Source organism: Rutidosis leptorrhynchoides, unplaced genomic scaffold, assembly GCF_046630445.1.
Source record: "Rutidosis leptorrhynchoides isolate AG116_Rl617_1_P2 unplaced genomic scaffold, CSIRO_AGI_Rlap_v1 contig99, whole genome shotgun sequence".
NCBI classification, from domain to species: Eukaryota; Viridiplantae; Streptophyta; class Magnoliopsida; order Asterales; family Asteraceae; genus Rutidosis; species Rutidosis leptorrhynchoides.
In genome coordinates, this window is record NW_027266892.1 from 1 (window position 1) to 27,715 (window position 27,715).

Here is a 27,715-nt window from a genome sequence, read left to right on the forward strand (position 1 = left end):
CGAGGATCAGTTACTTCTGGCGCACGGTACCCAGCGACTCGGTTTGGCGCGGATGATGGGCCTACGAGGTGGACTAATCCGAAATCGGAGACTCGTGCTTCATAGGATTTGGAGAGGAGGACGTTGGATGACTTAATGTTCCCATGGGAAACATTTGGACCTTGAGAGTGAAGGTAGTCGACGCCACGAGCAGCGCCAAGTGCAATACTCCATCTCAAATCCCAATTCAATGGTGTCCGCCCAGCTCCTTTGTTTCCTGTATCGACAAAAACAAGCCAACATTAAATATAGGCAGCAACAACCATATGGCAAATACTTTATCAAGAAGCTAACCATAAGAAATCATCAGAAAGATCTACTCATCATTCTATTCAACAACCTTCAAATCAAACATCCAAAACTACTTTTGACATGAAAGATTGATTAATGATCCGAAAAAAGAAGAAATCTCAAGTATAAGAGATTCTCACCATGTAAAAGAGCAGACAAGCTCCCCATTGGCATGTAATCGTGCACGAGAAGTTTCTCGTCTCTGCTGTAATAATAAGCTCTAAGAGGAACCAAATTCTCATGATCCATAGTCCCAACAGCTTCTATCTTTTCTCTAAACTCATTCTCGGAAATGTTTACATCTCTCAACCTCTTCACAGCTACCACTGTTCCCATTTCAAGAACTGCCTTATATGCAGTCCCAAACGTACCCTTTCCCAAAACCTCAGCAGAAGCTCTCAGCAAGTCCTCCAAATCGAATACTTTAGCTTGATTTCCGAAGAAAATCAACTTCTTTTCACTGGCACCGATAGTTTCAACACCTTTTCCATTATTACTTCCGGACATTGCCGCGGCGGCGGCAGCCGAAATTGCAGAATAGCCACCAGTTTGCACCTCCCCAACAGATTTCTCCCCTGGCATCTCAACTTCTTTGCTAATTGCCGCAATGTCGATGGAGCTAGTTTTCTTAGTGCTTTTCTTTCTACACAGAAACAATAGGACCAACACAATCAAAACCAAGCCGAGTACAGATCCGATTGCAATTCCGGCAATTGCTCCACCGGATAACTTCTTTTTCTTCTTATTCATACTATTATTGTCTCCTTCAACGACAATGGGCTTAGCAGGAATACTAATGGCTCCACTACAAGCTACCAATGGTTTGCCACATAACAATGAATTACCCAAAAACGAAGTGTCATGAAAAGACTGTAACTTGGCCGGAATAGAACCTTTTAACAGATTATTAGACACGTTGAACTGACTAAGGTCCGGTAAGTTCAAACCAACCGGAATTGAGCCGGAAAGCTGATTGTTTTCCAAATACAAAGTCCTCAGCCTAGTTAAATTACTGAAACTCGCCGGAATCTGCCCAGAAAAATTGTTGCTCGCGAGATTCAAGCGAACTAGATCATGCAAAAAGGGCAAAAATTCAGGGATCTCACCGGAAAACTTGTTTCCTTGTAGATAAAGATTCCTTAAACTCTTACAAGAAGCGAGATCCGACGGAAGCTTCCCGGTGAGAGCATTTAGTCGGAGGCTGAGAGTTCGAAGCTCCGTCAAGTTACTGAAAATGCCGGTGGGGAGTTCGCCGGCGAGAGATTTTCCAGGCAGCCGGAGCACCGTGACGCGGTTGTTCTCGCAGCTGACTCCATTCCATTTGCAGGGTGAGGAAGCGGTGACGTTCCAGAGATGGATTTTTCCTCCAACAGAAGAACGGAGGCGGAGCAGAGCTTCTCTGTCCTGAGAGAGATCTGAAAATGAGCAATGGAGGAGATGAACAAGCGTGAAGAAGACGACGATAAGATTTCCGGTCTGCATTTTCATGAAGATGGAAATAGTTTGGATTTTTATTAGTTGGGTATGAAAATCTATGAGCTTTTTACTTATGGGTGTTTCTAATTTGGAGCCATTAATGGAGGTTTTTAGAGAGAGAAAGTTTAGAGATGGATGAACCCTAGCTGTCAAACAGTGTGATGTGAGTGTGAAGAAGGATTGATTGTTTTTACAAAGTTAGTAGAGAGACAGACAGAGAGATAAATTAGTCAACTTTTTTCATTTACTTTTTCATTTCTTGATGAATAAAAAATAAAAATATATTTTTTTAATTATGTAATTTCATTTTCTAAGTACTCTTTTAAATTTGTCTTTTTTTCCTTACTCTACTGAATTTGTTTTTTAATTCATGTTTTCTAGTGGATTAAAAATTGTTTCTATCCTCTTTTGGAAGTTCATATTTACTACTTCAAAAATTAAGGTGCGAGCTTGTCTCGTATTGAAAGCATGTTCAGAATAATTTTTAAAAGATTTATTTTTTATAAAAATGATAAAAAATATATTTTTTGGATATCTCGAATATGTCCAATCCTCCAACGAACGCATCATCTTTAAAATCATAAATAATAAAATAAAAATTTGTTTAAAGTAGATAACATTTGTTTTGTGAAAATGGGACATATTTCGTGTAATAAATAGCAAGTCAAGCCATTAAAATGTTATAACTTCATGCCTGCAATAATAGAGTAGAGTGTGAAAAATAGTTCAATGTTAGTTGAGCTATAATTAGAAAAGATGTTTTTTCTTTTAAAAAAAAGATGACTGTCGGTTGAATGAGAATTTATTTCCATATTTATTATCCCAATTTTGCTCTTTCATAAAAAGTTCAGAATTTTATTTTATTTTTGAAATTAAAAAAAAAAAAATCAGAATTGATTGCATAAAACATGTTAGTCTAATTATTATTTATTAGGTTTTTTAAAAAAAACATGTGAATAAAAGAAAAGGACGTTTAGAAATATGGAAAAAATACCAAAATTAATTAATCATGTAATGTAGAGATGACAAAATAAAAGCATGAAGGGTCCGTTCGTCCTTTGTTAATAACGGCTATAATTAGCCAGTCCCCATCTTTGTCCTTTATTATTATTATTATTATATGATAATTAGATGTTGTCCGGTGGAGCAATTCCCGGAATTTCTATGGGATCTGTACTCGGCTTGGTTTTGATTGTGTTAGTCTTAGTCCTACTGTTTTCTGTGTAGAAAGAAAAGCACTAAGAAAACTAGCTGAAAGTGTCGATCCAAGTCGAGCGGATCAAATCGCATAAAGCGTAATTCAAACCGTCCGGATAGCTCGCTCGAGCGAGCATAACGTGGGTTATATCGTGTGCCGAAATTTAACTCACCCAATCGCGCTTAACGTTTATTCTTACAACAACTATATCCAAGACCTATAAATAGATAAAACATTTATAGAGAAAGGCATTCAAACATTTGTATACACAATCTAGCATTATAATCTAAGACTCACCTAAAATTTCTCCTAAATTTTATTATCTTCTACTTTTGTTCAGTAGGTTGGTGCTATATAATGAGACGATACCCACAGAACAAGAATGCAGGTAAAATGGTAAGTCGACTTTCCGAGTCAATACACAATGGTAAAAGAATCGATACAAAATAATACTATGATGTTTAGAGCGAGACGGAACATGCTCAAAATACCAAACCAAACATACATTTTACATATCATTTACTACTATATTGGCAAAACTGATGACAGACTATGATCCCGCCATGTCTAAATTTGGTGAAGCCTATTTTTTTTTTACTAGGATAAGAAATATTCTTACTAACTTACTGTAGTCTTCTTCTATTGCGATTTCTTTTTGGAAATAATGCTTTCTTACCAACTATGATGTAAATACAAGTTCAATGAGAATGATGCAAGTTGTGACCATTTGTGAGGAATCTAGTTTGCCATCCACAATGATGATGCTGATTTGTCTATGCTAATCGATGAAAACCCATCACGAGACTGCCTTTGCCTGTTATTAGACGATAGAATAAAAATTATTTTCCCAACAGCAAGTGTGACAAAAAGAAGAAACATAAATAAATATAATATAATATAATATACCCCATGAAGGACTTGATGGAGTTCCAAAGAGATGTTTTATTCCCCTTATTGGAATAAGCATTATTTTTCTGAAAAGTCCCTGGACAGTTTGAAACACAGAAATTCACTATATTGAAAAATCCTAGTTCAACTCGTATACATTGATATATTCAAGAAATAGAAAATACCAAATTCATCGGAGGAGTCTTTTTTATTAGACTTGAATCGAGAAAGTTCCTTGATAAGTTTGCGTTCTTCATTGCTGTCAGTTCCAAGGAAAATACTATGAAAAATATGTACAGTACATGATTAATGGAAGAAAAATAACATGCAATAACTCAGACCTGGTATCTTTTGGGATAGAAACCTTTACAATAAAATGATGATCTCCTCTCACAGAAGGTTTGTTGATGTCAGGAACTCCCATACGTGACAGTTTCACCGTCTCGCCTGGCTGAATTCCTGACGGAATTCGAAGATCTTTGCTACCTTCAACTGTTTCGACCTGCAATTTTTAAATAAAAGGTCTATTTGAAGCAACTTTCACACAATTTCCCAGCAATAAGAAGCTCGAGACTGTTTTATCGGTTTTTTTCACAAAAGCTTATGTATGAAGAATGCAAAGTTACATTCCAATGAGTTACCTTGATTTTGGTTCCTATTATAGCATCAGTGTAATCAATATTGATCTCTGAGACAAGATTAAGACCATCCCTATGAATTCCTCGCTTTCCATTTACATGGACGGTTATATAGAGTTCCCCTGCATAGCCACTGCCCGGGAAAGAAGAGTAATCGGCTACTGTGAGTTTCTCTCTAGTAAAATACAGGTTTTGTTCGATAAATAATGTATAGACTAGATAGATGCCTTACTTTTCCTTATCAAAATTTCCCTCTCCTCGAATTTGCATAGTGGCTCCGCTGTAAACACCTGGTGGGATGACCACATTCATGGTTCGCTTTGAGTGCACTCTACCATTGCCTCCACATTTTGGACAATTCTCAGTAATTACCTTGCCATTACCATTGCACTTAAAGCAGGAAGATAACTGAAAATATGCAAATATCATGGATGAGATGGGGAATCTGAAGAAAAATCGGTAGCTGAAAATAAATATATACCTAGAATTACAATTACCTGTGACATGACTCCAAACGGTGTTCTCTGGGTTTCCATCACTCCGCCTCTTCCCCCACATTCAGAACATGACTGGATGCAGTTACTCGATTTAGCACCCGTTCCTCCACAGTCGCCACACGTTTCAAAACAAGGGAATTCGATTTGCCGCTCTCCACCAAAAACCGATTCTTCAAGACTCAGATTAAGATTATACCTAATACAAAAACAAAATTCGAGTGTCACAATGGATTTTCTTCTCACATGTATAGAGAAAGAAATTTATGTTGACAGGTATTTATCGATTGTCAAGGTCAGTGCTTCTCTTGTTCACAAAATTAAAGTTCATGCCTCCAGATTCACCCATCCCACCAAAGAATCCATTTGGACCACCGAAGAATGTGTTGTAAATATCAAAGGGATCTACCTAGAAACGAAAACCATAAATTCAAATCTACCACAGAAAAAAGTAGAAATTCATGAATTTGGACAATGGATAAGAAGCAACCAACCTCGGAAGTGTTGCCAGAACAATTAAATTCACCTTGTAAACCTTCCTCCCCATAGCGATCATAAACGGACTTTTTCTCATTATCGGATAGGACCTAGAAATTCTTCCACAGCACAAAACTTCAACAACAGAAAAATTCTAAACGATAAATCCGACATAAAAGAGCTAAGCAGTGACAACATTTGAAGAGACGACAAATTAACCTCATATGCAGCACTTATCTCTTTAAACTTCTCTTCAGAACCAGGACTCTTATTCATATCTGGGTGATACTGTTCCACAAACAATTTGAAGCATTAAGCTAATCTACACTACTCGAAACCGTATTTTCAATACAAGATTGCACATTTACATGAAGGGTAGCTACCATTGTCCCCAAAAAAAGGATTTTTAGAACTAATTTCACTAAGCAAGCATACATCAATGAAAACTACAATTGAACAAACGGAACTGACCTTACGAGCAAGTTTCAATTAAGAGTTCTTAATCTCCTTCAATGAAGCAGTCCTATCAACTTTCAAAGTCTTGTAGTAATCAGTTTTAACGGCCATGATCACACCTCTGCAAGGACAATGACATTTCCTTCCATTGAACAAGTTCAAAAGAGAGAAAATTAATGATGACCCGAATCGGATTTGGAGTTCAATAAGTCTAGCAGTTCCATTTGATCATATATATAGTGTCGGAATTCAGCATTTCATAAAGCAATATTTTTCATCAAGAACTCATATTGAACTACAACCTATCAAGATCAAAATTTTTAGCTTTTTAGATTGAACTTGGACAAAAAGCTACCTTTTTTCTTTTCAGCCTGTATAAACTTATCAGCAACAAACTGAGGTGTCGCAAATTCTCCAAGACTCGACAGACGAACAGGATTCACCACAACCCCGAGATTGTTACTTCCCTCATTTACCTCCTCAAATAGAACCCAAGATTCATAGATTTGATGAAATGGGTAGACGTAAAATCAGTTAATCCGTCATAATTTTTTTCAACATTCCCCAAATCGGTGGGTTGGGAATTCTGTATCTTAGCATCATTCTTTTCTTACAAAATTCCCCTTACTCACGAGGAAGAAGAGTAAAAATTCAAGTTTAATTAGAGCTCCCGAGTTATAAGCTTGTTTAATATTTACCGAGTTGTAATCTTCTTTAACATTTATCGAGTTGTTTAAATTCTTAGCTAGTTTGAACAGAGATCATTGATGTTCGATCATTGATTTAAATGTCAGATATTAAAAAATTCAAAGTGTAATGTTATGTACTTACAAGGATTATGTACTTACAAGGATGCACTCCCTTCGTCCTCCGATACATGACATTTTAAACATATTTTCATTTTCATAACTTGTGATTTTCGAACTAATTTAAAGAAAATATGAAGTAATTGTTTTGATCATTTACGTGTAGAATTGTAAAGATTGGGATAGAACACTTCTAAATGAATTAACATGGAAAGACTTTCTCAACATAACATGACACTTTGAATTTACTAATATCAACATTTAAATCTCGACTCCTGAATGTTTTAATCGAACATCAATAATATCTGTTCAAACTCGCTAAGAATTTAAACAAGGCTACAACTCGGTAAATGTTAAACAAGATTACAACTCGATAAATATTAAACAAGCCTATAACTCGGGAGCTCTAATTAAACAACCCTATAACTCGCTAAGATATTAAACAGGGCAACAACTCGATAGCTATTAAACAAGGCTACCGCTCGCTAAGATACTTAACAAGCCTATAAGTAGGCAGCTAAAATTTAAACAAACCTACAACTCGGTACAATTCGGTAAGCTATTAAACAAGCCTTCAACTCAGAAAGCTCTTAACAAACCTACGACTCAGTACAACGCAAGTTATAGGCTTGTTTAATTAGAGCTCCCGAGTTATAGGCTTGTTTAATATTTTAGTGGGTTGTAGCCTTGTTTAATTGTGACTGAGTTGTGGCCTTGTTTAATATTTAAAAGCTTGTAGCCTTGTTTAATATCTTAGCGTGTTATAAAATTGTTCAATTAGTTCTCCCGACTTGTAGCCTTTTTTAATTGTAACAGAGTTGTAGCCTTGTTTAATTTCTTAGCGTGTTGTAGCCTTGTTTAATTAGTGCTCCCGAGTTGTAGCCTTGTTTAATCGATACAGAGTTGTAAACTTGTTCAATTAGTTTTCCCGAGTTGTAAACTTTTTTAACATTTTACCGAGTTGTAGCTTTGTTCAATTTCTTAGCGTGTTGTAAAATTGTTCAATAAGTTCTCCCGAGCTGTAACCTTGTTTAATTTCTTAGCGTGTTGTAGCCTTGCTTAATTAGCTCTTCCGAGTTTTAGCCTTGTTTAATCATTACCGAGTTGTAGCTTTGTTCAATTTCTTAGCATGTTGTACCCTTGTACAATTAGTTCTCCCGAGTTATAGTCTTGTTTAAAATTTTACCGAGTTGTAGCCTTGTTTAATTTCTTAGCTCGTTGTAGCCTGGTTTATTAGTGCTCCCGAGTTGTAGGCTTGTTTATTCATTACGGAGTTGTAGCCTTGTTTAATCATTACCGAGTTGTAGCCTTCTTCAATTTCTTAGCGTTGTGTAGCCTTGTTTATTTAGTGCTTCCGATTTTTAGGCTTGTATAAAATATTTTACCGAGTTGTAGCCTTTGTTTAATTAGAGCTCCCTAGTTATAGGCTTGTTTAATATTGTAGTGAGTTGTAGCCTTGTTTAATAGTTACCAAATTGTAAACTTGTTCAATTTATTAGCGTTTAGTGCTACCGGAGTTATAGCCTTATTTAATAGCTACCGAGTTGTAGCCTTGTTTAATAGCTTAGCGAGTTGTAGCATCGTTTGATAGCTACCAAGTTGTAGACTTGCTTAGTAGATTAGCGAGTTGTTGCCTTGTCTACGGGATACCGAATTGTTCATTGTGATCTCAAACCAACCAAATCCTAGTGAGGACACTGACGGGATGTAACAATCACAAGAATTAAACCCAGAGATCATTGTAGTATAAATGAAAAACATTCAGGAGTCGAGATTTAAATGTCGATAGTTTCTCTTAGGTGAAATAGGCAAACATATTACGGTGAAGGAAATATGGCTTCAAAGACTTGCTCTACTCTGATGAAGTCTGCTTTCACTTTGAATCAGAAAATTACAAGCACCTTCATCATCCTCAGTTTCTGCTTCAACGAAATTTCTCGACCACATCATCATTTAAAGAGAATGAAAGAGAAGACGAATACGTCATACCCACTTCGGGAATCACTCGACGTATCTCCGAAATAATCCGGGAGCTCAACAAGAAAGTCCCTGACAAATTCGTCGCAACTCGAGTCGTAGATGGCTACACCACAAAATATATCCCTTGGTATATTCAAAATTTGTGTGTTTGCTAATTGTTTTTTCAATTGATTGCAGGCGTATAGTGAACAGGATAATGAACCTACATGCTCCAGGTTTGAATAACATCCATCATTTAGTCTATTGTACATTTTTCGATTTATCTATGAGCAACTACATATATAAAGATCAACAAGATCTCATCTGATTTATTTATCTATCTATCTATCATTGCATTTCAAAATTCATTCTTACCACTCAAAAGATTAACAGATAAATAACTAGAAACAAGCAAGTTGGTGAAGAATTCAATTCTATGATGATGAAATATACTCCTTATAAATCAATTCTAAGGGCTTTCCTAACTCAGGAGTGCTGCAAAATTATCAAATTAACAAATTAATATTTGCGATATAATGGTCTTGTCTAAGTTAACGACACCGTTATTGACATGTGAGCACAGAGTAACGGCATGTACCCAAATATTAAACGGCGCATAGTTTAAGTGGCCAAATTTGACGTTGCTAAGTTCAGGGACCTGTTAGGCTATAGTTTGAGGGTCCAGATGTAATTATCGTTTCTTATCATTCTGCCAAAAAATGATCAATCATGATTCATGCTGGTAATCTCAAAATTAGAACTAGGCATATCCAACCAAAATAGCTACAACCTGCGTCTCTAATAAATTGTCGTTTTTCCTCAAAAGACGACAATTTCAGTTCGTTCTTTCCACTCTGTCTTGTCACAAACCACAAATCTCATCTGTTCATTACAAAAGTTAGAATCTGAGTTTCCTACATTGGTGGCTTTGTGCTTCCCTAATTTCCTATCCTTCAAAACAGCATATCCTCATTTTCTTCCTCTCTTGCTACCACCTTGTCGAAGCTCTGCCATGAGTAGATGAGCTACTGACTTGTATCCTTTCTCGCGGGCTGTATTGACAAAAAAAAATACATAAAAATGGGAGCTTTTTAGAAGCAAAGGAGCTTTTGTGATGGGTTTAGATTAGCAAGTACGAACCGAATAGCTTGAGAGGCCACGTAATCTTTTGAGAGGGAACGTCGTTGCTCCAAAAACGCAGCTATAGTTGAGTTCCAAAAGAGAGCATCTTCCTCTGAATTAAATTGAATAGTTGAATTCAATATTGTTCACCATGGGTAAGAATTGCATCCCGATCCTCAAAGTTTGTGAAGGTTAGCAATATAGCAGTGGCACTGATCATTCGAAGAGTAACCGTGACAGGAGCTTCATCTATCAGTCTGCCAATAAGAGATTCAGCACTCTCTGGATATCTTATATGGCCGACAAGACTTTGCGAAAGCCACACTTTTTCTGAGTCATTTGACTGAAATGAGAACAATGGAGATTGTTCTGGAGTCGTTATATTTGCTTCCCGAAGCTCCTTCTCAGCTTCCATGATCTTCGTCAAAGCGTCCATATAGGATTTCTCTTCCCTGGAAAACGAAAACCTTTTAGGACTTTCCACATACATCTGCTTACCAGTATTTTGAAGAACAACTGGGACCGGTTCCTCAACAACAGCGACATGCGATTGCAACTTCCAAGGCCGAGCCATCCGAATACTGATTCGCCCATCATATATAGATCCTAGCCGTCCATTGTGAGTCTTTCAAGTAGATTTTAGTTCATTGTGAGCAATTGAGCAGTCAAACTATGTATATGTTGGTTGAGTTTCGCATTGTAGAGTTTCAAACGATCTCATTTGTTTTCAGCAATTATCCGTGTCTGGAGCTTTTTTGCAGTCTATGGAAGATGGATTATACATGTTCTCCGGAGGTCTCACATGACAAAGAAGGTGAGCACTTTATAGAATCATTTTTGTACAAGAAATAAGAAAGAAAAGAGAAGCAAGAAGCTACAACTTACTTTATATGCATGCGGTTTTCACGTTAATGTGTCTCGATAACCAAACTCAATATGTGATAATTGTTAATGTATGTTTCCCATGTACTTGATGGATCAGCGTAAAGATTATGTTTATTTTAAACTAAGCATTCTCTATTCTACATCATGTATTAGTATTCCTACTATTGCAATTAGGCATTGACGAAATTGGTTTTTTAATCAGGTATAAATCGACGGGAAATAGCATGTTAAAGATTCAGGCAGCAGTATCTGGGAAGCGACTTTGAGGCTGGGTTTAAAATCGATATGTCTTAAGACTCAAACTTAGATTATTAACCATTACGAATGTGCCAAGTTCGTAATGAACATACTTCACAATTGCAACTAAATGGGGATTTCCTTTATATTGGACAAAGTTAAATATTTTGGTAGAAATTTGAATATATCTCTTTTAGTGTTATCGCACTCGCGTGCATATCGTAAATTGTTCCTGCCCTATACCTTCCCAACAATTATCGCTCGATTAAATAAAATACCACCCACAAGCTATGCGGCTGCGGGCATGCAACCTAGTTAACATATACTGTACCTTCCAGGTCTTATTTCAGCAAGTACAACACACAATGGTCGATCAAAGGCATTTTTATTATGGTAATGACATTTTTATTCCTCTCTATTAAATAGTTTTGCGTATGGCTATTTCTTACCGTCAGACTCGGACAAAAATTGTTTCGAACAAAGATAAGGTAGCTAGACAATTGTTCTTTGAGGCATTTCACCAAACACTTTCAAGGCATTGGTGATTGTATTCAGAATTTAAGAAAAACAACCAAAATGAGCTTTAATTACTATTCCAGCTCACACAAAAGTTGATTCACACAAAAGAGAGTAAACGGCCAAAAAAAAAAACTATGTAACAGTTAAGGGTAAAGATTTTTACGGCACTCTTCATTCATAATCAGATCGCAAAGGAAGAAGAGAAAAAAAAAATTGATTCCATCAATCGATTATCTAGTGTGAGCCACAAATTGATGGAATCGATTATCACATAGAGATGAAGATATCCAGTAGTAACGGATTCCGATCGAATCGGTTTTTCCAACCATTGATTATCAGTTTTTCAAAATATTAACGATGATGTTGCTCACACTTGGAGCTTCCTTCAATTGGAATATCCCATACAATTGGAATAGCATAATTCTTCCCATTGATCTCCACTTTTTCAAGGGTACTGATGTGGCTCAATCCACTTGGAACTTCCTTCAATCTCCAGCATTTTTTTATCTCCAAATGGGAGAGAACACGCATCGCTCCCTTATGAATGGTCAACTCCCTTAGATTACACAGCAACGCAATAATTACGGTTTTGAGTTGAGGGAAACCTCCATCTGAACACACCATCTCTTCCCCTAAAAATGTACTTTGACCTAAGTAGAGCTTCTCTAAACTAGGGAGCTGTTCCAATGTAGACATCGGATCCTCTTCAAGTTCAGAAGCAAACATACATAAGCATGTTAATTTAGCTTGGAAGTCGTGTGCTGTTGGAAACTTTGTCAATCTTCCAGAAACACTTAACTTTGTTAGAGCGGGAAGAAGTGGCGATGATACTATGCCAGTTATGTCGATTCCTGCTGAATCCCGTATGGTACATAAGGACAATTTCTGGAGATGATTTAGCACTCCTCCTGATATGTTGATGTGTAGGACAGAGTTCAACCTTTCTACGAATGATGAATCCACATCAACTAATTTCAACTTCCTAAGATTAGTCAACTCTTTTAATTCTTCGACATCTAACCACTCTGCCCTAATGGCCTTTAATGTATGCAGATTACTCATACCACGCAAATGCAACTTATTAACTCCACCCACGAGGCTACTGTTATAGGGAAACCGTAAATGCCTCAAACGCTGCAACTTCCATATCACATCAGATGCAAATTCAATATTTGGTGCCCAACTATCTGAATCTACCCTTAGCGTTAGCAAACAACTCAAACCACTAATGGATGATGGAATACGTATATCGAAGGCCGATTCATCATTTCGATCCTTGAGGACTTCAACAATTAAGGATTTCAAGTGAATGAGGCTCCCAATTGCCTCTGGCAATGTTTTTGACCCAAAAATTCTAGTCAGTTTTAGAACTCTTAGCAATATGTATTTTTGGACCATGTCACCTAATTGCTCACTTGAAGCTACGAAACGTTTCGGAGGCAAGAGTAAAAATGAGCGGAGGTGAGTCATGTTTTCTCTGTTCCTGGAATCCTGCAGCTTGCCAAAAACCTGAGCAGTATTATCTGTAGTCACTGAAAGCCTGCGGATCGGTCGAGTGATGTCATCTTGAAAGTTGTCAATATTCTCTAAAAAGGATTCTTGTTTAGAGATTGATATAGACAAGTCTCGCATGAGGTCATGAAGTCTGCAACTTGTGACCCTTCCGGTCCACCCCGAGAGATATCCCACTTGAACCATGGACCTATCTATCAACTGCTGCAAGTATCCTTCGGCCACCTCTTCCAACATTTCCTCCTGTCCAATCGGTATGAACCCTTCTCCTATCCACAATTGGATCAACTCTTCCGTAGGAATGCCAAAATCTTCAGGGTAGTGGCTCAGATACTGAAAGCATGGCTTCAGATGGTATGGCAGCTCATGGTAACTCAATTCTAGGACCTTATATACAGACGACTCTGTTCCTAAATATGACTCTAATCTTTTGTGTACCTTTGTCCACTCATCCAATGAATGCTTTGTTGCCAAAAGACTTCCAATCACAACTAAGGCTAAAGGTAAACCTCCACACTTTCTCATTATTGCCTTTCCAACCTCAACTCTGCCTGCAAAACGAAACACAGTCCCCTTCAATTAGTAACTCATTGTAAATCTTCCTCCCAAATAATTGATTTTACCGTACCAAAAGTTTCATCCCCAGCTGATTTTTTTTTACTCATCCAAAATCCCCAATTCTTTTGTTTAAGCTAAGTTTTTCAGTATCTTTTATTTTAAGAATGAAAGGATTTTACAATATATAAATGGGACTCGACAAATGTATTGGGAACAACTGATTGATTATTTTTAACCCAATATGAATCATTGAATTGTGTTTATGACTATTATAGAATGGATTAAAAAAAATATTTTGCCAGACGACTTTTTGACTTCTCCACAATCCAAGAGTAATTAACTAGTAACATATCATAATAAAATCTTCCCAAAATTCCAACATCTATCCAAGTTACCTAATTCCTAGAAAAATATAAAAAAACTATTGGTGCGAAACATATTAATTAATAAATAAATATGTGGAGAATGAGTACCTGTGTCATCTTGATCGAAGTACGATTTCTTCTTGAATAGCTCCCAACTCTCGTCTTCATTTAAACAATGGATTTCATGGACAAAAGCTTTTGGATCAGCATAAGAAGCCAAATCTTTATTGCGTGTAGTGACCAATATTTTGCTGCCTCTATTTTCAATTCGAGGGAATGCTGGTCTTAGAAGGTCCCAGTCTTCATTTTTCCAAATATCATCTAGTACCACCAAGCATCTCTGCTCCTTTTGCACTTCATAAAGCTTCTCTACCACTTTTTCATCTGTCAACTCATTACTTGGAGTTGTAGAAAGTTGGGATAGAAGTTTTTTCAGGACTTCTCCGGCACTAAATTGTTGTGAGATAAAGACCCAAGCGAAGGCATTAAAATGATTTCTCACCTCTTCAAGATGGTACACTTTCTTTGCCAGCGTTGTTTTTCCGATACCACCCATTCCGAAGATGGAGACGACTCGACTCTCTTTCCTTTTAGCAGCCACCAGCTCAGCAGCCACTGCTTTTGCATCTTCTTTTAAGCCGACGACATCTTCTTCATCATGATCATAAGTTTTTCTCCACTGTTGATCACTCCTGGTAGTACTAGAGCTTGAGCCTTCTGCTCCTGTTATCCGGTCTACCCCCTGCCTCCGCAAGTTGTCAGCATGCTTAGAGATCTTACTCTGGATAGCTTTAATCTCGGAGCCAACACCATGAAGTTGTTTCCACTCTTTACAGATGCAAGCGTACCTCTTGACAACTTTCATGAAGCCAATATTGGCTTTCTTTGAGTCTGACTTTTTTTTGAAGCGAGTACGAAAGATTCGATGATATCTTCAGCATCATAAGCAAGCTCTCTAATCTCAGAAACCACGCGACGAACAACTTGAGAGTCATGTTGCTTTTTATCCGCATCACGCAAGTAACTTTGCAAAAGTATTAGATCTTTTTGCGTCTCCTTAACTTGATCCTTGACACCATATAGAAATTTTGCTTCGTCAAGGAGCAAGTTGCCAAGTGTAGAAATGACAGATGAGACAACAGACTCGGCCATTCTTGTGAAATGTAATTTTTTTTTTCTTTCCACAAGGAAAATCTATATTAGCGAGCGAATTGGGTGTTTTGTTGACAATATTGTGGGTGTTTTATAATACTTCTGAAGTCCCTCTCGCGTGAGAGAGAAGGAAGGTATTCGTATAGGAAAAAGAAAAGGCAAAGGATAAAGATAGGAATAAAGAAAATAATTGCACTATAGGGAAAGCTGATTGATTATTTTGTCCAATTCATCTATCTATCTATCTATCAACTTTGGACGGTCACTAAGCAAAGCTTTATTTATAATGGATTATGATCCTTTCTTCTTTCCAGTTATATAGCTATATTCAGATTCCAGGATGGGTGTGGGGACGTGAACGTTTTGTACGTTGATGAATGTCCTGTATTGTCTTTGGTACAAATAATTCTAGGTTGATAATTTTTGGAACCCACAGACAGTTGCCTTGTTGGATGTGATAGCTGCCGACAACCAAAAGTGGAGGAAAAATGATTTAATCCGTCAAAAATAATAAATATATATAACTGATTTACTCTAAATTCACCTCTGGACATGATGACCAATTGTTGAATTTTGGAAGGGTGCTAGTGTACCTGAACCAGTCTTCAAGGACCAATTGTTGAATTCTGAAAGATCTGAAAGTATGGCTGAATCGTAGTATGAAAAGTATCGACACTAACGACTGTCACGTGTACATCTTCACCACCGGCATCAAGTACTCCTCCCCTCCGACCACCGGATCTTTGCACCCAACCTCCTTTAAAGATCTCATCTGAACCATGGATAAGAAACCCAAAATGAAACTGCGAATGTTATATCGAAACCGGACCGTGGTAATGTCTCATTTGAACTAGCAAATGAAATCAAACACATTTATTGTTTTGCATGCTTAGCTGGTAAGTTGAGCTTCTTTCGATCTGAATTTTCAACTAAGGATTAATGGCATGGTACTAGATTAACAACTAGTCAGAGATTACAATGAGAAGAAAAATACTTGACAATAAAGAAAAAAACATGAAATTTATATACAAAACATCATTTCATATTTACAATAATAAGATATTAATAGAAAACACACTAATCTTCTAAGCCTATTAATTCCAAAACTACATTGATTACTTAAAATTGACAACATCATCATCAACAGAAAGAAAGAAAGACTCAAATTTACAAAAGTGCAAGACCAAAAATCCATCTCCTCCCCGAATTGGCCGTTTTTCAACCATATAAGTCATTCCATTTCCAAAAATCACTAGCATTTCCTGATGTTGCACTTAGGGTGTGTTCGTCGGATCAAGCTCCAGATGCAAAACGAACACGACCTTAAGTTTTCCAAGACTGCAACTAAAAGAAAAAAAAAAAAAAAAACAGAACGACTACAAACAAAGGAGGATCATGAATGAACACTTTCTTGCTGACAATAAACTTCATTCTCATTTTTGCGCCTCTAAAAAGAAGGAAAGAATTTTAGTTCCTCTCGATCTGTCTACGAACTAACTCATCTAAAGCTTCTCTCATCCACCATTGCTTACACACTTCTCGTGCTTCACTGACTGATGCCTGATACAAATTTAAGCAAAAGGAAACAAATTTATGTATATAAATACATGAAAAGATGCAAGTTATAAAATTTATACGTACCCATTTTCGATTTCTATTATTCTTCTCTGGCCAAAGATCGAATTGTTTGTTCACTAGTAAAGAAAACATGTAGCCTTCATGAACAACAGGTCGGCTTTTACTCTTATATCTCCATTTACCTAATCTATCCTGTATCCATTCCCAAATTAATAAAAGTTAGAATCAGACACTTAATTTTGACATTTCCATAAACTTAAAATGATTTTGCCTGACCTCAACATTTCCGGTCACACCAGCTTCTTCCAATGTCTCACGTCTTGCTGCCTCTTCCATGGATTCATTGATTTCCCAACCTCCCTATAGTTCCAATACAAATATTAGAAACCGAAACAGAAATATAATACAGTGAGGGCTACCTAAGCGCGATTCTACCTTAGGGAACAACATCCCATTGCCGTTCTGGGAACTAATAAGAAGAACTTCCATTTCTTCTTCAATGAGGTTTCCATTAAAAGAAGACAATTGACTAGCATTTCGATATCTATAAGGGATACAGCTGAATAAATTGGAAACACAAATAGACAAAGTCAGATTATGAATGCTTGATTGAACCATAGCAAGACAACTTGCAAATAAAGGCAATATCAAAAAAAGTCAACACAAATGTTTAATGTAAAAAAAAAAAAAAATCCAATTGGGGTGTCAAAATCATCTCACAAATTGACTAGGAGGGCATTGTTCATCCAATTTGCAAACACCCAATTACAAAAAATGCCCAAATGTTCAACATCAATAATCCCCATTGTAAAATTCAGAGCTATAAATTACAACCCATCGATCAAATTTTGAAAAAAAAGTCAAACTTTTATAGATTTCAGAGAAACCCTTTTCAAAAAAATGGTAAAAAAATTCCTTCATAATCAAATCAAATTGAAGAAATTTAAAAAAAAAAAAAATTAGAGAGAAAATGATGGATACCCAACAACTTGGCGACACCCTTTATCATAACGTTGTAAAAGTCTGCCAGTACGAGCTACCAAAGCCATCATATTTTCCATCTGCACCGGCAAGAATTTTCCCGGAATTCTTTCCAGGTATGGGTAAATGAAATTCAAGAAATTTGCAAAATTTGCAAGCAACAAAGCCAACCCTCCTTTCATATTTTTGAAAAATCTCCTCTCAACCGAACAAATTAAATCCCAATTTTGGATTGTTTCATCAAAAAAATCCCAATTTTGAGATTGAGAGTGTGTAAATTAGTGTGTGTATATTTATTTATGTGTATTAGGAAAAAAAAATAAGGACATGAGAGAAAGAGAGAGGAAATGATAAATTTGAATTACAAAGCTACGCGCACATAGAGCGGTTGGTTGGCAATACCTAAAGTTTCTTTTTTTATTTTCCTTTAATTTATTTAAATAACTATTAGTTCAGAAAATAAAGTTGCTAAGTAAAGGTTAAAACAAACTTAATATTGAAGAAAATGCTGTTAGTTATCAAAATATTTTTTTTCTTGTAGCTCATAGAAATTAGTTTCATTTATAAAAATTTGTTGTCACTTGCAAAAATTAGTATCGTATTTTCTAATGAAAATTTGAAATAGTTGTCCATGGTTAAATATTGTTTTAGGTTTTTTTTTTAAGTTAATGTTTTAGATACTTAGTAGAATAAATTTTATCCGTAAACATAATGTGATATTTTTTCAAGTATATCTAATTAATAACATCATTAAATTCGTGATGTTTTCATCGTAATCCTTATATTTAACTTGTTTATTGATTGTTTTATATATAAAATCTCGTTTCAATATTATCGTCGTTTTTGAATAAATCGATTTTTATGCTGTCACACATATTAATATCTCTAATTTAGAGACATATAAAAAGAGTATATTAAAACACTAAAAATGAATCATATTTAAAAAGAAAAAATCCTAAAAATCGATAAATATTTTGAATATGGAAGGAGCAGAGATTAGTAAGATGTTGTTGGGAATTTTATTGAATGTAATAAGCTTTTAATTCACCTAAAACTAAGTTGTATTTCATACAAAATTATAAAATGTTGATATAGTAAAATATTTTAAGAAGACAATGTCGTTGACTTGGCGCGTGGCATAGAAACGCCGTTTCTTTGATGCTAAATTTTATATTATTTGTAATAAGTGTCGTATTCACAAAAATAAAAAATTGTTTTTTTATTGTTTTTTTAATAAAAAATTGTTGTAATCATATAGAGCGCGTCGGCGTTGCGTGTATGCGAACTCGGTTTCGGCCCAACTCAAGTCAAAGAACATGACGACCCATGGGCCCTTACAAGAGATAGATATGTTCAATAATCTGTTCGGGCCGCTGAATCAACAATCCATATTCAGAAAATCATGTATGGATCTGTTCATTCCCCCATGACGTGGCATTGAACTAAATTCCTAAACTCCGATCGTCATGTGGATTATATAAATTTTACGTCTTTTGCCGAATCACTTATTCCAATGAAGTCATGTGGATTATGTGGACCGTTAAAAATTATTCTGTAATAGTTAATTAAGATTATTAAAATTTACTTTCAAATTTATTTAAATTGAAAAAATTATTAATAAAATAAAATCATTAATTTATCGAATTTTATATTATCGATTAGGTCCAAACAAATCGTAGTTAATGAGGCATAAAAAGGTATTTTGAAGAATTTAAGTGAATTTTTCGTTCAAATAGTTTAAAATTTATTGTACCACGCAACGCATCATTTAAATGTCATTTTCTAGGTACACGTCTGAGTGAGATTCTAAGAAGTCAACAAAACCTCTCCGGTCAATCAGTTTCACATTTGATCGACGTCTACAAGACTAGAATGTTTGAATTTGAACTCCCTTTCATTCCGACTAAGGAGAATGCATACCAAATAAGATTGTGAATAATCTTTCAAATCCAATATTCATTACTCTCTCCATCCGGTACAAATAACTGACACATATATTTTTTAGATTCATTAATAATTGAATGTATCTAGATAGAATTGTTATCTACATACATCCAAATTTCAACAAAATAACTTACATGTTACTCCATAATCATATACGAAATATTCTAAGGAGAAGTTATACCGAAAATCGTGAATAAAAAAAGCTAGCGTTAATTTTTAAATCCAATATTCATTATCATAGACGATATATTCAAACTTATAACTATAATATCAGAAATTGGAATGAGGGAGATGATACTTTGAAGGTGATGAAAATACCAAAAATTTGATCTATCATGAATGAGACTAATTTCATATTATATCTAGAAGTTAGATAAATAACTTCCTTCGAAAAAAAAAAGTTAGAAACTTCAAATTTTTTTTGAACATTTAAACTGGAATTCATATTTATTTTAAGATTGTGAGGTATATTAACTCCATATTTAAATTTTTGTAGCAAAAAACTAGCCGAAACTATAGAACCAACTGCAAATAAAAATGAACATGTGACAATTAGTAAAATCTATATTTTTTATAATTAAAGATGTGTTTGATTTGCGGTTTTTATTTTTTTGATATTTTCCCATTAAATGTTCATCAATCCATCTTAAAATATAAAATATATTAAAAATAATATATATTTTTTATAATATATATTAAAATTATTATTAAATATTAAAAAAAATCTTCAAACCAAATCAAATGCACCCTTACTTATAAAAATAACAGATTTTATTAATCGCTACAAGTATTTTTCTTAGTGATTGTTGGGCAAACTTTTCCCATTTTTTTATCCATCACGATTTTATAAACTAAATTTCGAACCTAAATCACACCTTACACGTGTTTTTCTTTAACCTTTTTAAATTGACTAGTAATTTAGTGGAGTATAATCCTTGTTAATAGTGTAATTATTACTAGCAGCCAAACAATTACTGTATAATTGTAATGTCTATCAAAAGAAAAAGTATATGCTTTCAATGAATATGGTCTAAAAAAGTCGTCTAAAGAACAAAAAACAGTTGACCAAAAAACATGGAAAATCTTTGATCAATGAAAAGAATTGAAAATTCCCAATCTCGCACGTCTCCACTTCGTTCTATATATAAATACAATCAACCTTCACTTATCCAACTTAATTTTGATTCACTTCAAATTATATAGATAGAGAAAATAAAAAGTATAATTCTAGTGAGATAAATTAAAATCTTTTTTGTTTTTAAGATGGAAAATAAATTCAACAACAAGAAGGAAGAACGGAACATGGGAGTTGCAGCAGTTCATAGCCAAGTGAGAAAGATAAAGAAAGAATCAGAGAAGAAAATATGGTTAGAATATGGTGATCAACCAAGGGAGTTGCAAAAACAAAGCCTTTCTCGTTCTCGCTCCCGTCTCGGTTCATCATCTACTCCGATCTCTATTAAAGATTTCTCTTAAACATCTACTATATTTACAAGTTACGCATCGGGGTTTGCCTTTTTTATCTACTGTATTTACAAGAACAAGAAGAATTAGAAGAAGAAGAAGAAGAAGAAGAAAATAATCCTATCATCAGTGTAAAGATTATATATTATGAGAAGATATTATGATATGGTTTCTTCTTCTTCTTCTTCTTCTCCTCGTTCCCGTCTCGGTTCATCATCAGCTCCGATCTCTGTAGGAGATATCTCTTAAACATCTATATTTACAAGAAGTAAAAGAAGAAGATCCTATCAGTGAAAGATTGTATATTAATTAAGATATGGTTTCTTTTTTATAGGGTTCTTGAGAGAATAATACTTGATATATTGTTGCAAAAATAGTAGTTTTGTTTCAGTCCTAACTCCCAAAATAATTTTTATATCCATAATTTAATAACTTTAGTTAATTAATATTTTTTTATAAAATCCTAGAGCATCACAATTACAATATTAATTTAACAGATTCACCTATTTTCATTCATGATTTTTAATCAGTCGATCTCTCAAAAAAATAAATTGATGGAGAACAACTTTGCAGCCCAAAAAAAAAGTCAAGGTACCATTTTACCTCTTTTGCAATCATTTGTTGTCAAGGAAGAATTTGGATTTCACCACTTTCATCTGGTGATATGGTAAAGCCAAAAAGATACTCGCACCGTGAAATTATCGTTGTTCCTACATAATTTATAATTAACATCGTTTTTATATAATTTGTATAGGAAAAAACGACAGGAACAGTAGTATATATTATTTTTTATATATTATTTTTTTAATGACGAATAAAGTCAAAGGAAAATGATTTTTTTAATCATTATCCATTAAATTTAAATTGTTGACTAATCCACTATCTACACATATTATAAAGTTATATTGTACTCCATTGATTCAATCACAAAACGTTTTTATTTTTTAATAGTTACAAGTAAGTTAGTGTTCGTACTGCGCGATTCGAAACCATGACCTCATTATTTGAGGTGGGAGCACACCACTACTGGCTAATTCCATGGGGTTAAGCACAAAACGTTTTAAATGCCCACAATCAGTAAAATTTGATACCATAACAGTAATAATTAAGAAACAAAAAGAAGCCTATAATTAGCTTGTGCATGTAAATCGGTTGTAACTTGTTGAAGAAGTTACGGATGGTGGAATGAGTGAGTAGCAAGGAATGCTTTCCATTCCACTAAGAGAAACAAAATAAGATAAAGACAATATTAATTAAAAATGTTATTACAACTTTTGGGTTTCTGATTATTTATGATCACACAGTATACTTAATTTACTTTAACACCAAACTTGAAAAGAAAAAAAAAACTAAAATGAAGATGTTCTTCTGTGAAAAATCTTCCATGATATAACTCAACAGTAATACTAGTAGTAATCAATTTACCCCCCTTACTATGCCGACGAAGTGATTCAGGGACGCATCGACGAGTAGAAGTCGTCAAGGGACAAATTGTCATCGGAACCAAAGGCTCCAAGAGATTGAGTGCTGGAGAAGTTGTTGGTAAGGGAATTAGCGCCGAGGAAATCGAGAGCGAATTCATCGGAGCAAGTAGTCTCGTACACAAATGACATCCCTGACGTAAAGTCCATTGGAGGATAATAAAACGACGATGACGAGATGCATGGTTTGATCTCGTAATCTTCTTGATTAATAGTACTAATTACTTCATCTACACATGTGTTTTCGGCTAATTGTTGATGAGCTGAACTTATATATACATTGTCTGAAGCCTTCCTTCCTTCAATCACCTGAAATTAATGAAAACCCATTATTTTAGCTACATATAACGATCGATCGTAAATTGAAAGTAAAAGGTCAATCCCTGATGCACTAACTAGTGCATGGGGATTACGTCGAGACTTATGCAACCTTTCTTTGCAATTGCAAAGAGTATTTCCGTGATTCGAACTCGTGACCTACATACCACAAAGAAAAAATATTGTGGCATAGTATATCTTACAAAATGCTCATTTTGAGGGTCTTGGTACACAATGATAAAGTCTTTGGGGCGTAGGCCGTGCGAGCAAACAAAGTCCCCTACAATGCCAATATCAGATGCTAATTAGAAATATCGATAGGCAACCAAATTGTTAGGGAAATATCACACCAATTCGCAGCGGGAATGCACAACTATACTTTAACAAATAAAGTAAGAGAGTTATAAGAGAAGGAGAAAGCAAGACGAAGGATTTACATGGTTCGGCAAATTATAACCCTACATCCAAAGCTAGATTAATTGTCATGACAATGTACGTATGTACCTGTATTTTCCAGCACATACATTCTACTATTGTTGTTGGGCCAAAACCTGCATACATGATATCAAGAGTTACTATAGTTGACAATTTGACGTACCATCCAAAGTCTTAGATTATACATTAAACTTAATCTGCGATATCCATTACTGTAATTTGTTTGTTAATTATCTGAAGAAAACTATATACTTGTACCTATATTTAAATGTCCAGAGGTGGACACCATCCAAGTCGTCCATATTGATGTTGATTCCTTCTTTAGATTCGAGAGCAGGTAGGTGAGCCTCCGATGCCCTCTGCAATCATAAAAAATAAAATAAAAATTGGAGCATGCCTCAAACACAAAACAAATGCAATGAATCATAATTAATTTTATCAATCTCGCTGAAATAAAAACAAAATTTGATGAATTTTCATTAGGACGTTGATTAATCGAACCTTTGGGAGCACCATTCTCCTGAGAGTTCCAACATCACTATTCCTTAGTTCCTTTTGAAAAAGGAATATCAGTCTCTGCCGATCAATTGCCTGACCAAGAAGCATATATGAGAACATACCTTATAAATAATCAACCAAAAAGATTGTAAATTAACCCATTATGAAATTGAAAAGGACTAAGAACATAAATTTAAAGGCAGTCAATTTTAGAATTAGGCAAAATGAATAGAACCATCTATATATGGTGACAAAGAAGTAGTAACAAGAATTTGCTGCCTCGAATTAAACAGCAAGACTCATGTGTTAGTATCCAAGAGATTGTCTACCTTCAAAATAAGACATTGCCTGTCATGGTCAAAGTATGTTTATATATGTTTCCGATATATAAAGAAATTTCTTATAAAGGGCGCAGTATATTATGTAAAAAAAGAAACTAGTGAAACAATAGAAATTCATTCCTGCATTGAGATATAAAACACTCTAAAATCATAATTACCAGAAATTAACCAAACTATATATACGATGTTATGGTATCCAAAGAGTGTCACGTTAAATCAAATTACTCGAGGACTTGGTGGATTTATATATGCCTTCAAATTTATCAATTAATATATATAGATCTAATAAATTTATCAATCAATTTTGGTAGATGTGATTCCTAGATCTAATTAGTAACTTAAGATATTGATACGCATTACCTTCGAGTAATGAACTTTGGAAAATTAAACTGGTAAATCAGATCTAAGTTCTCTCAAAATGTAGGTTGAGATAAAATTTTGAATATATAAACAAACCAATCGACAAAGATTCATCAAGTTGGCATATATACGATTTTCACTTCACCTTGGCAAAGCAAATTAAGCTACAAAATTCAAGGACATGTCTTATATGTTTGCACTAGTAAATCTAAGTGAAATAAGCATAGATATTTACGAAATATGTCTTCAAAAGCATGTCGTCTCAAATCTTATTTCAGAGTATAATGTTATTTGTTGTCTAATTATAGAAACATTAACCCATTTATTTTATATATTTTTCTAATTAACATGAAAGAATACCAAAAAATAACAAATTTTAAGATATGGGTTAATTTGAGACATGAAATTAATTAATTAATTAGAAAACTAGGGAAGTAATTTAAATTAATTAGATAAATAAAAAGATGAAATTTGGAGTAAATTAAAGGGAAAAGTAATCTCACACGTGCGGAGACAGGAGGTGGAGGAGGAGGTGGTGGTGGTGACACTTGCGAGTGAGGAGGAAAAGGAGAATTGGAGTAAGATGACCGTCTCTGCCTAGCCATTCTTTTCTTTCTATTAACATTAACAGTAATGTTGTTGGGAAGTTGTATTTCACGGGTCGTCAAGAACCCGACCCGACCCATTTCAGACTCTTCTTCTTTCTTCTTCACAACACCTGCTAATATTTGAGAGGCCTCGGTTTCCTCCTGCTGCTCCATCATCATCATCATCTCTCTCTTTTTCAGTTCTTAGGGTTTTTTGGGCCTCCCTTAATTGGCTGCTCCTCTTTTCTAGAGAGAGAAAAAAAGCAAGAGAGAGAGAGATGAAAAAAGAAGATTGTATGAGAGTGAGTGAGTGTGTGTTGATATGTGCAGAGATAAAAACTTCTTGAGACTGGACGAAAATGGTTAAATTTGTGTTTAATTTTTTTTTTTTCATTAATTTTAGACATTTGTTTAATTTACATTGTCCTAGTTTTTAGCTTTCTTCTCTTCTTATAATTATATCATCAAATTTCACAATTTTTTTTTAAAAATTAAGATCACGAGGGCTAGCTAGCTAGGAAATTAGGGTTTGTGTGACAAATGTTGAAAAAAGATTCATTCATGGTGTAATATGTAACTAGAGAAAGAGAGAAAGAAAGGAGATTAAGTTAACTAGGGTTAAGTTATGAGAATTGGTGGTGGTTGAGAGACGAGGAAAGTTAGAATGACGAATGGAGTGGAAGGAGAAGATACAGGTGGAGCTAAAGTTCTGAAACCATGCAAACAGAAATCAATGGTGTCTTGACAATATTCATATCTAGAGAGAGTTTTTTTCCTTTATTGAATTGGAAACTAGCGAAAATATGAAACCGCTTTGTACAAGAACACTCCAAATCTCCTTACGTTACAACTTAGCGAGAAGCGGGAAAATACTTGTATGTCGGGATCGAATACTAAAACGATTCTTCTCCATCTTCAAATAAATGATCCTCTATATTTAAATTGATGACGTAATCCAACCTCTTTTGAATAATTTACAATTTAAATTATTTTACATATACTAACAACATTATCTTTTATAGTAAAATATATCATCATTTTACATTTTTTCTCTATTTTTCATTTAATAAATTATTGGTTAAATTAATGAATTAGAAAATATTAATACGAAAGAGAAAGCGTACATATACTAATAACATTATTTTTATAATAAAATTTATCATCATTTTACATTTTTCTCTATTTTCTAATTAATAAATTATTGGTTAAATTAATGGGTTAGAAAATATTAATACGAAAGAGAAAGCGTGAAGTGTATCGATATTTTAAAAATATCAATTAAAATAATAAAATCATAAAAATGATAATTATTTAAAGACGGAAATAGTATTATGCAGCAATTTGATTTGAAAATTTGTATTCATCATCATATGATACTCAAATGTTCCTTTTATTTTCCTTTAAATTTAAAAAGGTATGATTTTAGTTTTAATAATAACAATAGAATCTAATTTAGATTCTCTTTTTGAATCAAAATTTACTCATTAGGAAAGAAATGCAATTAAAGAAAGAAATGGGAATTGGACAAGTCGGAAATCCTACCGGCAACACCTTGCAGCTCATGTGTTTAGGATTACAAGTCCGGGAATGATAGCCACGTGGAAAACATGCAAATAAAAGGAAATGCCAAGTGGCTTTGTTTTCCAATTATGGCACATGCTTTGCACTATTTCAGTTCAGTCTCATCAGTTATTCCATCATTTTTAATTTTTCAGAAAATTAATTAATACTGGTTTACATCTATGTATGTATATATTAGGAATTAAATTGAGTCGATAACAACTAAGGGCGGTGCGTTGTATTGGGGAGGATGCAGTTGCTACGAGCATTTTAATTGTAATTTATGAGGAGTTGTTTTCGTGATTCGTGGCTTCCATTATGTTAAGTCTCGCTTTCTGAGTGAAGAACAAATGAAAACAAAGAAATGTAGTGACCTCACGCAACCTGAAGTGATCAAAACCCTTGATTTGAGGTTTTTTTTATGTATTTTTTATGTAAGATCGGGTTAGTCTCGACAATATTTCGGTAAAGACTTTATAACAAGGGATCATATTGGTTGACTATATTGATTTTTTACATGCCGAAGGTTAGTTGCATATAAAAATTGACAAAAATTTTAGGATCGAGGTATAGTGTAAATTAACACTTCTTCCTGTTTCGCCAACTGCTCAAAATGCTTTGGGCCTCATCCAAGTATATATATATATATGCTTATATAAATTATGTAACAAATTAATTTAAAGATATATATATATATATAATTTCCCGATAAAGTATACGATCGAATCGATGGTGTAGCTAGAAACGTTCTGCAGGATGACTGTATATGATATCGTTGTTGTTTGCAGTCTTTTAAGAGGGTTAATTAAGGTGTTTTGATGCATGCAAATGGTGTCGAATGATGCGCTTGTTTTATATTTAAGTCGGTCTATACTACTCTATTTCGGTTCTTAAGCTATAATCTCGGCTAGTTTGCAAAATCTTCCCTTCCATATACTATGTATGCCTTCCACACGATAACGATAAACTTCTCCAATTCCTTATGCAATGTAGTTATGCCTAATTATAATAGCAATACCAAAATGGATATATATTCATCATCAACTTTATGATAGCTCTCGATGAAATCAGAAAGTATAATAGATTACTTGAAAAG

General features: G+C 34.4%; 4 protein-coding genes and 1 pseudogene across 4 annotated transcripts; all 5 read right to left on the reverse strand.

Moving 5' to 3' along the window:
* Positions 1–4: 4 nt before the first annotated feature.
* LOC139885537 (probable inactive receptor kinase At1g48480) lies at positions 5–1,818 on the reverse strand (the record flags this gene model as incomplete). The annotated part of the gene is made up of 2 exons (XM_071869289.1): positions 471–1,818; positions 5–256 (listed from the first exon to the last, which is right to left on the reverse strand). Coding segments are annotated over exons 1-2 (1,600 nt in total), but the record flags the coding sequence as incomplete, so codon positions are not given.
* Positions 1,819–3,742: 1,924 nt separating this feature from the next.
* Positions 3,743–8,503, reverse strand: LOC139885520 (uncharacterized; annotated as a pseudogene).
* Positions 8,504–11,836: 3,333 nt separating this feature from the next.
* Positions 11,837–15,072, reverse strand: LOC139885521 (putative disease resistance protein At1g50180). The gene is made up of 3 exons (XM_071869275.1): positions 14,817–15,072; positions 14,029–14,748; positions 11,837–13,548 (listed from the first exon to the last, which is right to left on the reverse strand). The coding sequence occupies exons 1-3, from the start codon at positions 15,070–15,072 to the stop codon at positions 11,837–11,839; spliced, it is 2,688 nt and encodes an 895-aa protein (XP_071725376.1).
* A 1,467-nt stretch (positions 15,073–16,539) lies between these two features.
* Positions 16,540–17,741, reverse strand: LOC139885522 (nudix hydrolase 4-like). The gene is made up of 5 exons (XM_071869276.1): positions 17,632–17,741; positions 17,086–17,209; positions 16,927–17,010; positions 16,714–16,842; positions 16,540–16,632 (listed from the first exon to the last, which is right to left on the reverse strand). The coding sequence occupies exons 1-5, from the start codon at positions 17,709–17,711 to the stop codon at positions 16,540–16,542; spliced, it is 510 nt and encodes a 169-aa protein (XP_071725377.1). The 5' UTR covers positions 17,712–17,741.
* Positions 17,742–22,490: 4,749 nt separating this feature from the next.
* On the reverse strand, positions 22,491–25,233 carry LOC139885523 (B3 domain-containing transcription factor FUS3-like). The gene is made up of 6 exons (XM_071869277.1): positions 24,976–25,233; positions 23,775–23,864; positions 23,532–23,632; positions 23,343–23,389; positions 23,042–23,118; positions 22,491–22,829 (listed from the first exon to the last, which is right to left on the reverse strand). Exons 1-6 carry the CDS (start codon positions 25,231–25,233, stop codon positions 22,491–22,493), a joined length of 912 nt encoding a protein of 303 aa, XP_071725378.1.
* Positions 25,234–27,715: the final 2,482 nt, after the last annotated feature.

Bases quoted from the DNA above. Each gene is read 5' to 3' on its own strand.
- LOC139885521 (XM_071869275.1), bottom strand. From the start codon at position 15,072: ATGGCCGAGTCTGTTGTCTCATCTGTCATTTCTACACTTGGCAACTTG. The intron at 14,749-14,816 runs GTCAGACTCAAA...GCATCTGTAAAG, and splicing joins CGTACTCGCTTCAAAAAAAA to AGTGGAAACAACTTCATGGT. The intron at 13,549-14,028 runs GTACTCATTCTC...TTCGTTTTGCAG, and splicing joins CTTCGATCAAGATGACACAG to GCAGAGTTGAGGTTGGAAAG.
- LOC139885522 (XM_071869276.1), bottom strand. From the start codon at position 17,711: ATGGAAAATATGATGGCTTTGGTAGCTCGTACTGGCAGACTTTTACAA. The intron at 16,843-16,926 runs GTCAGGCAAAAT...GAATGGATACAG, and splicing joins GTGTGACCGGAAATGTTGAG to GATAGATTAGGTAAATGGAG. The intron at 16,633-16,713 runs GTACGTATAAAT...AATTTGTATCAG, and splicing joins ATAATAGAAATCGAAAATGG to GCATCAGTCAGTGAAGCACG.
- LOC139885523 (XM_071869277.1), bottom strand. From the start codon at position 25,233: ATGGAGCAGCAGGAGGAAACCGAGGCCTCTCAAATATTAGCAGGTGTT. The intron at 23,865-24,975 runs GTGAGATTACTT...CTTCTTGGTCAG, and splicing joins CACCTCCTGTCTCCGCACGT to GCAATTGATCGGCAGAGACT. The intron at 23,633-23,774 runs GTTCGATTAATC...TTATGATTGCAG, and splicing joins GGAGAATGGTGCTCCCAAAG to AGGGCATCGGAGGCTCACCT.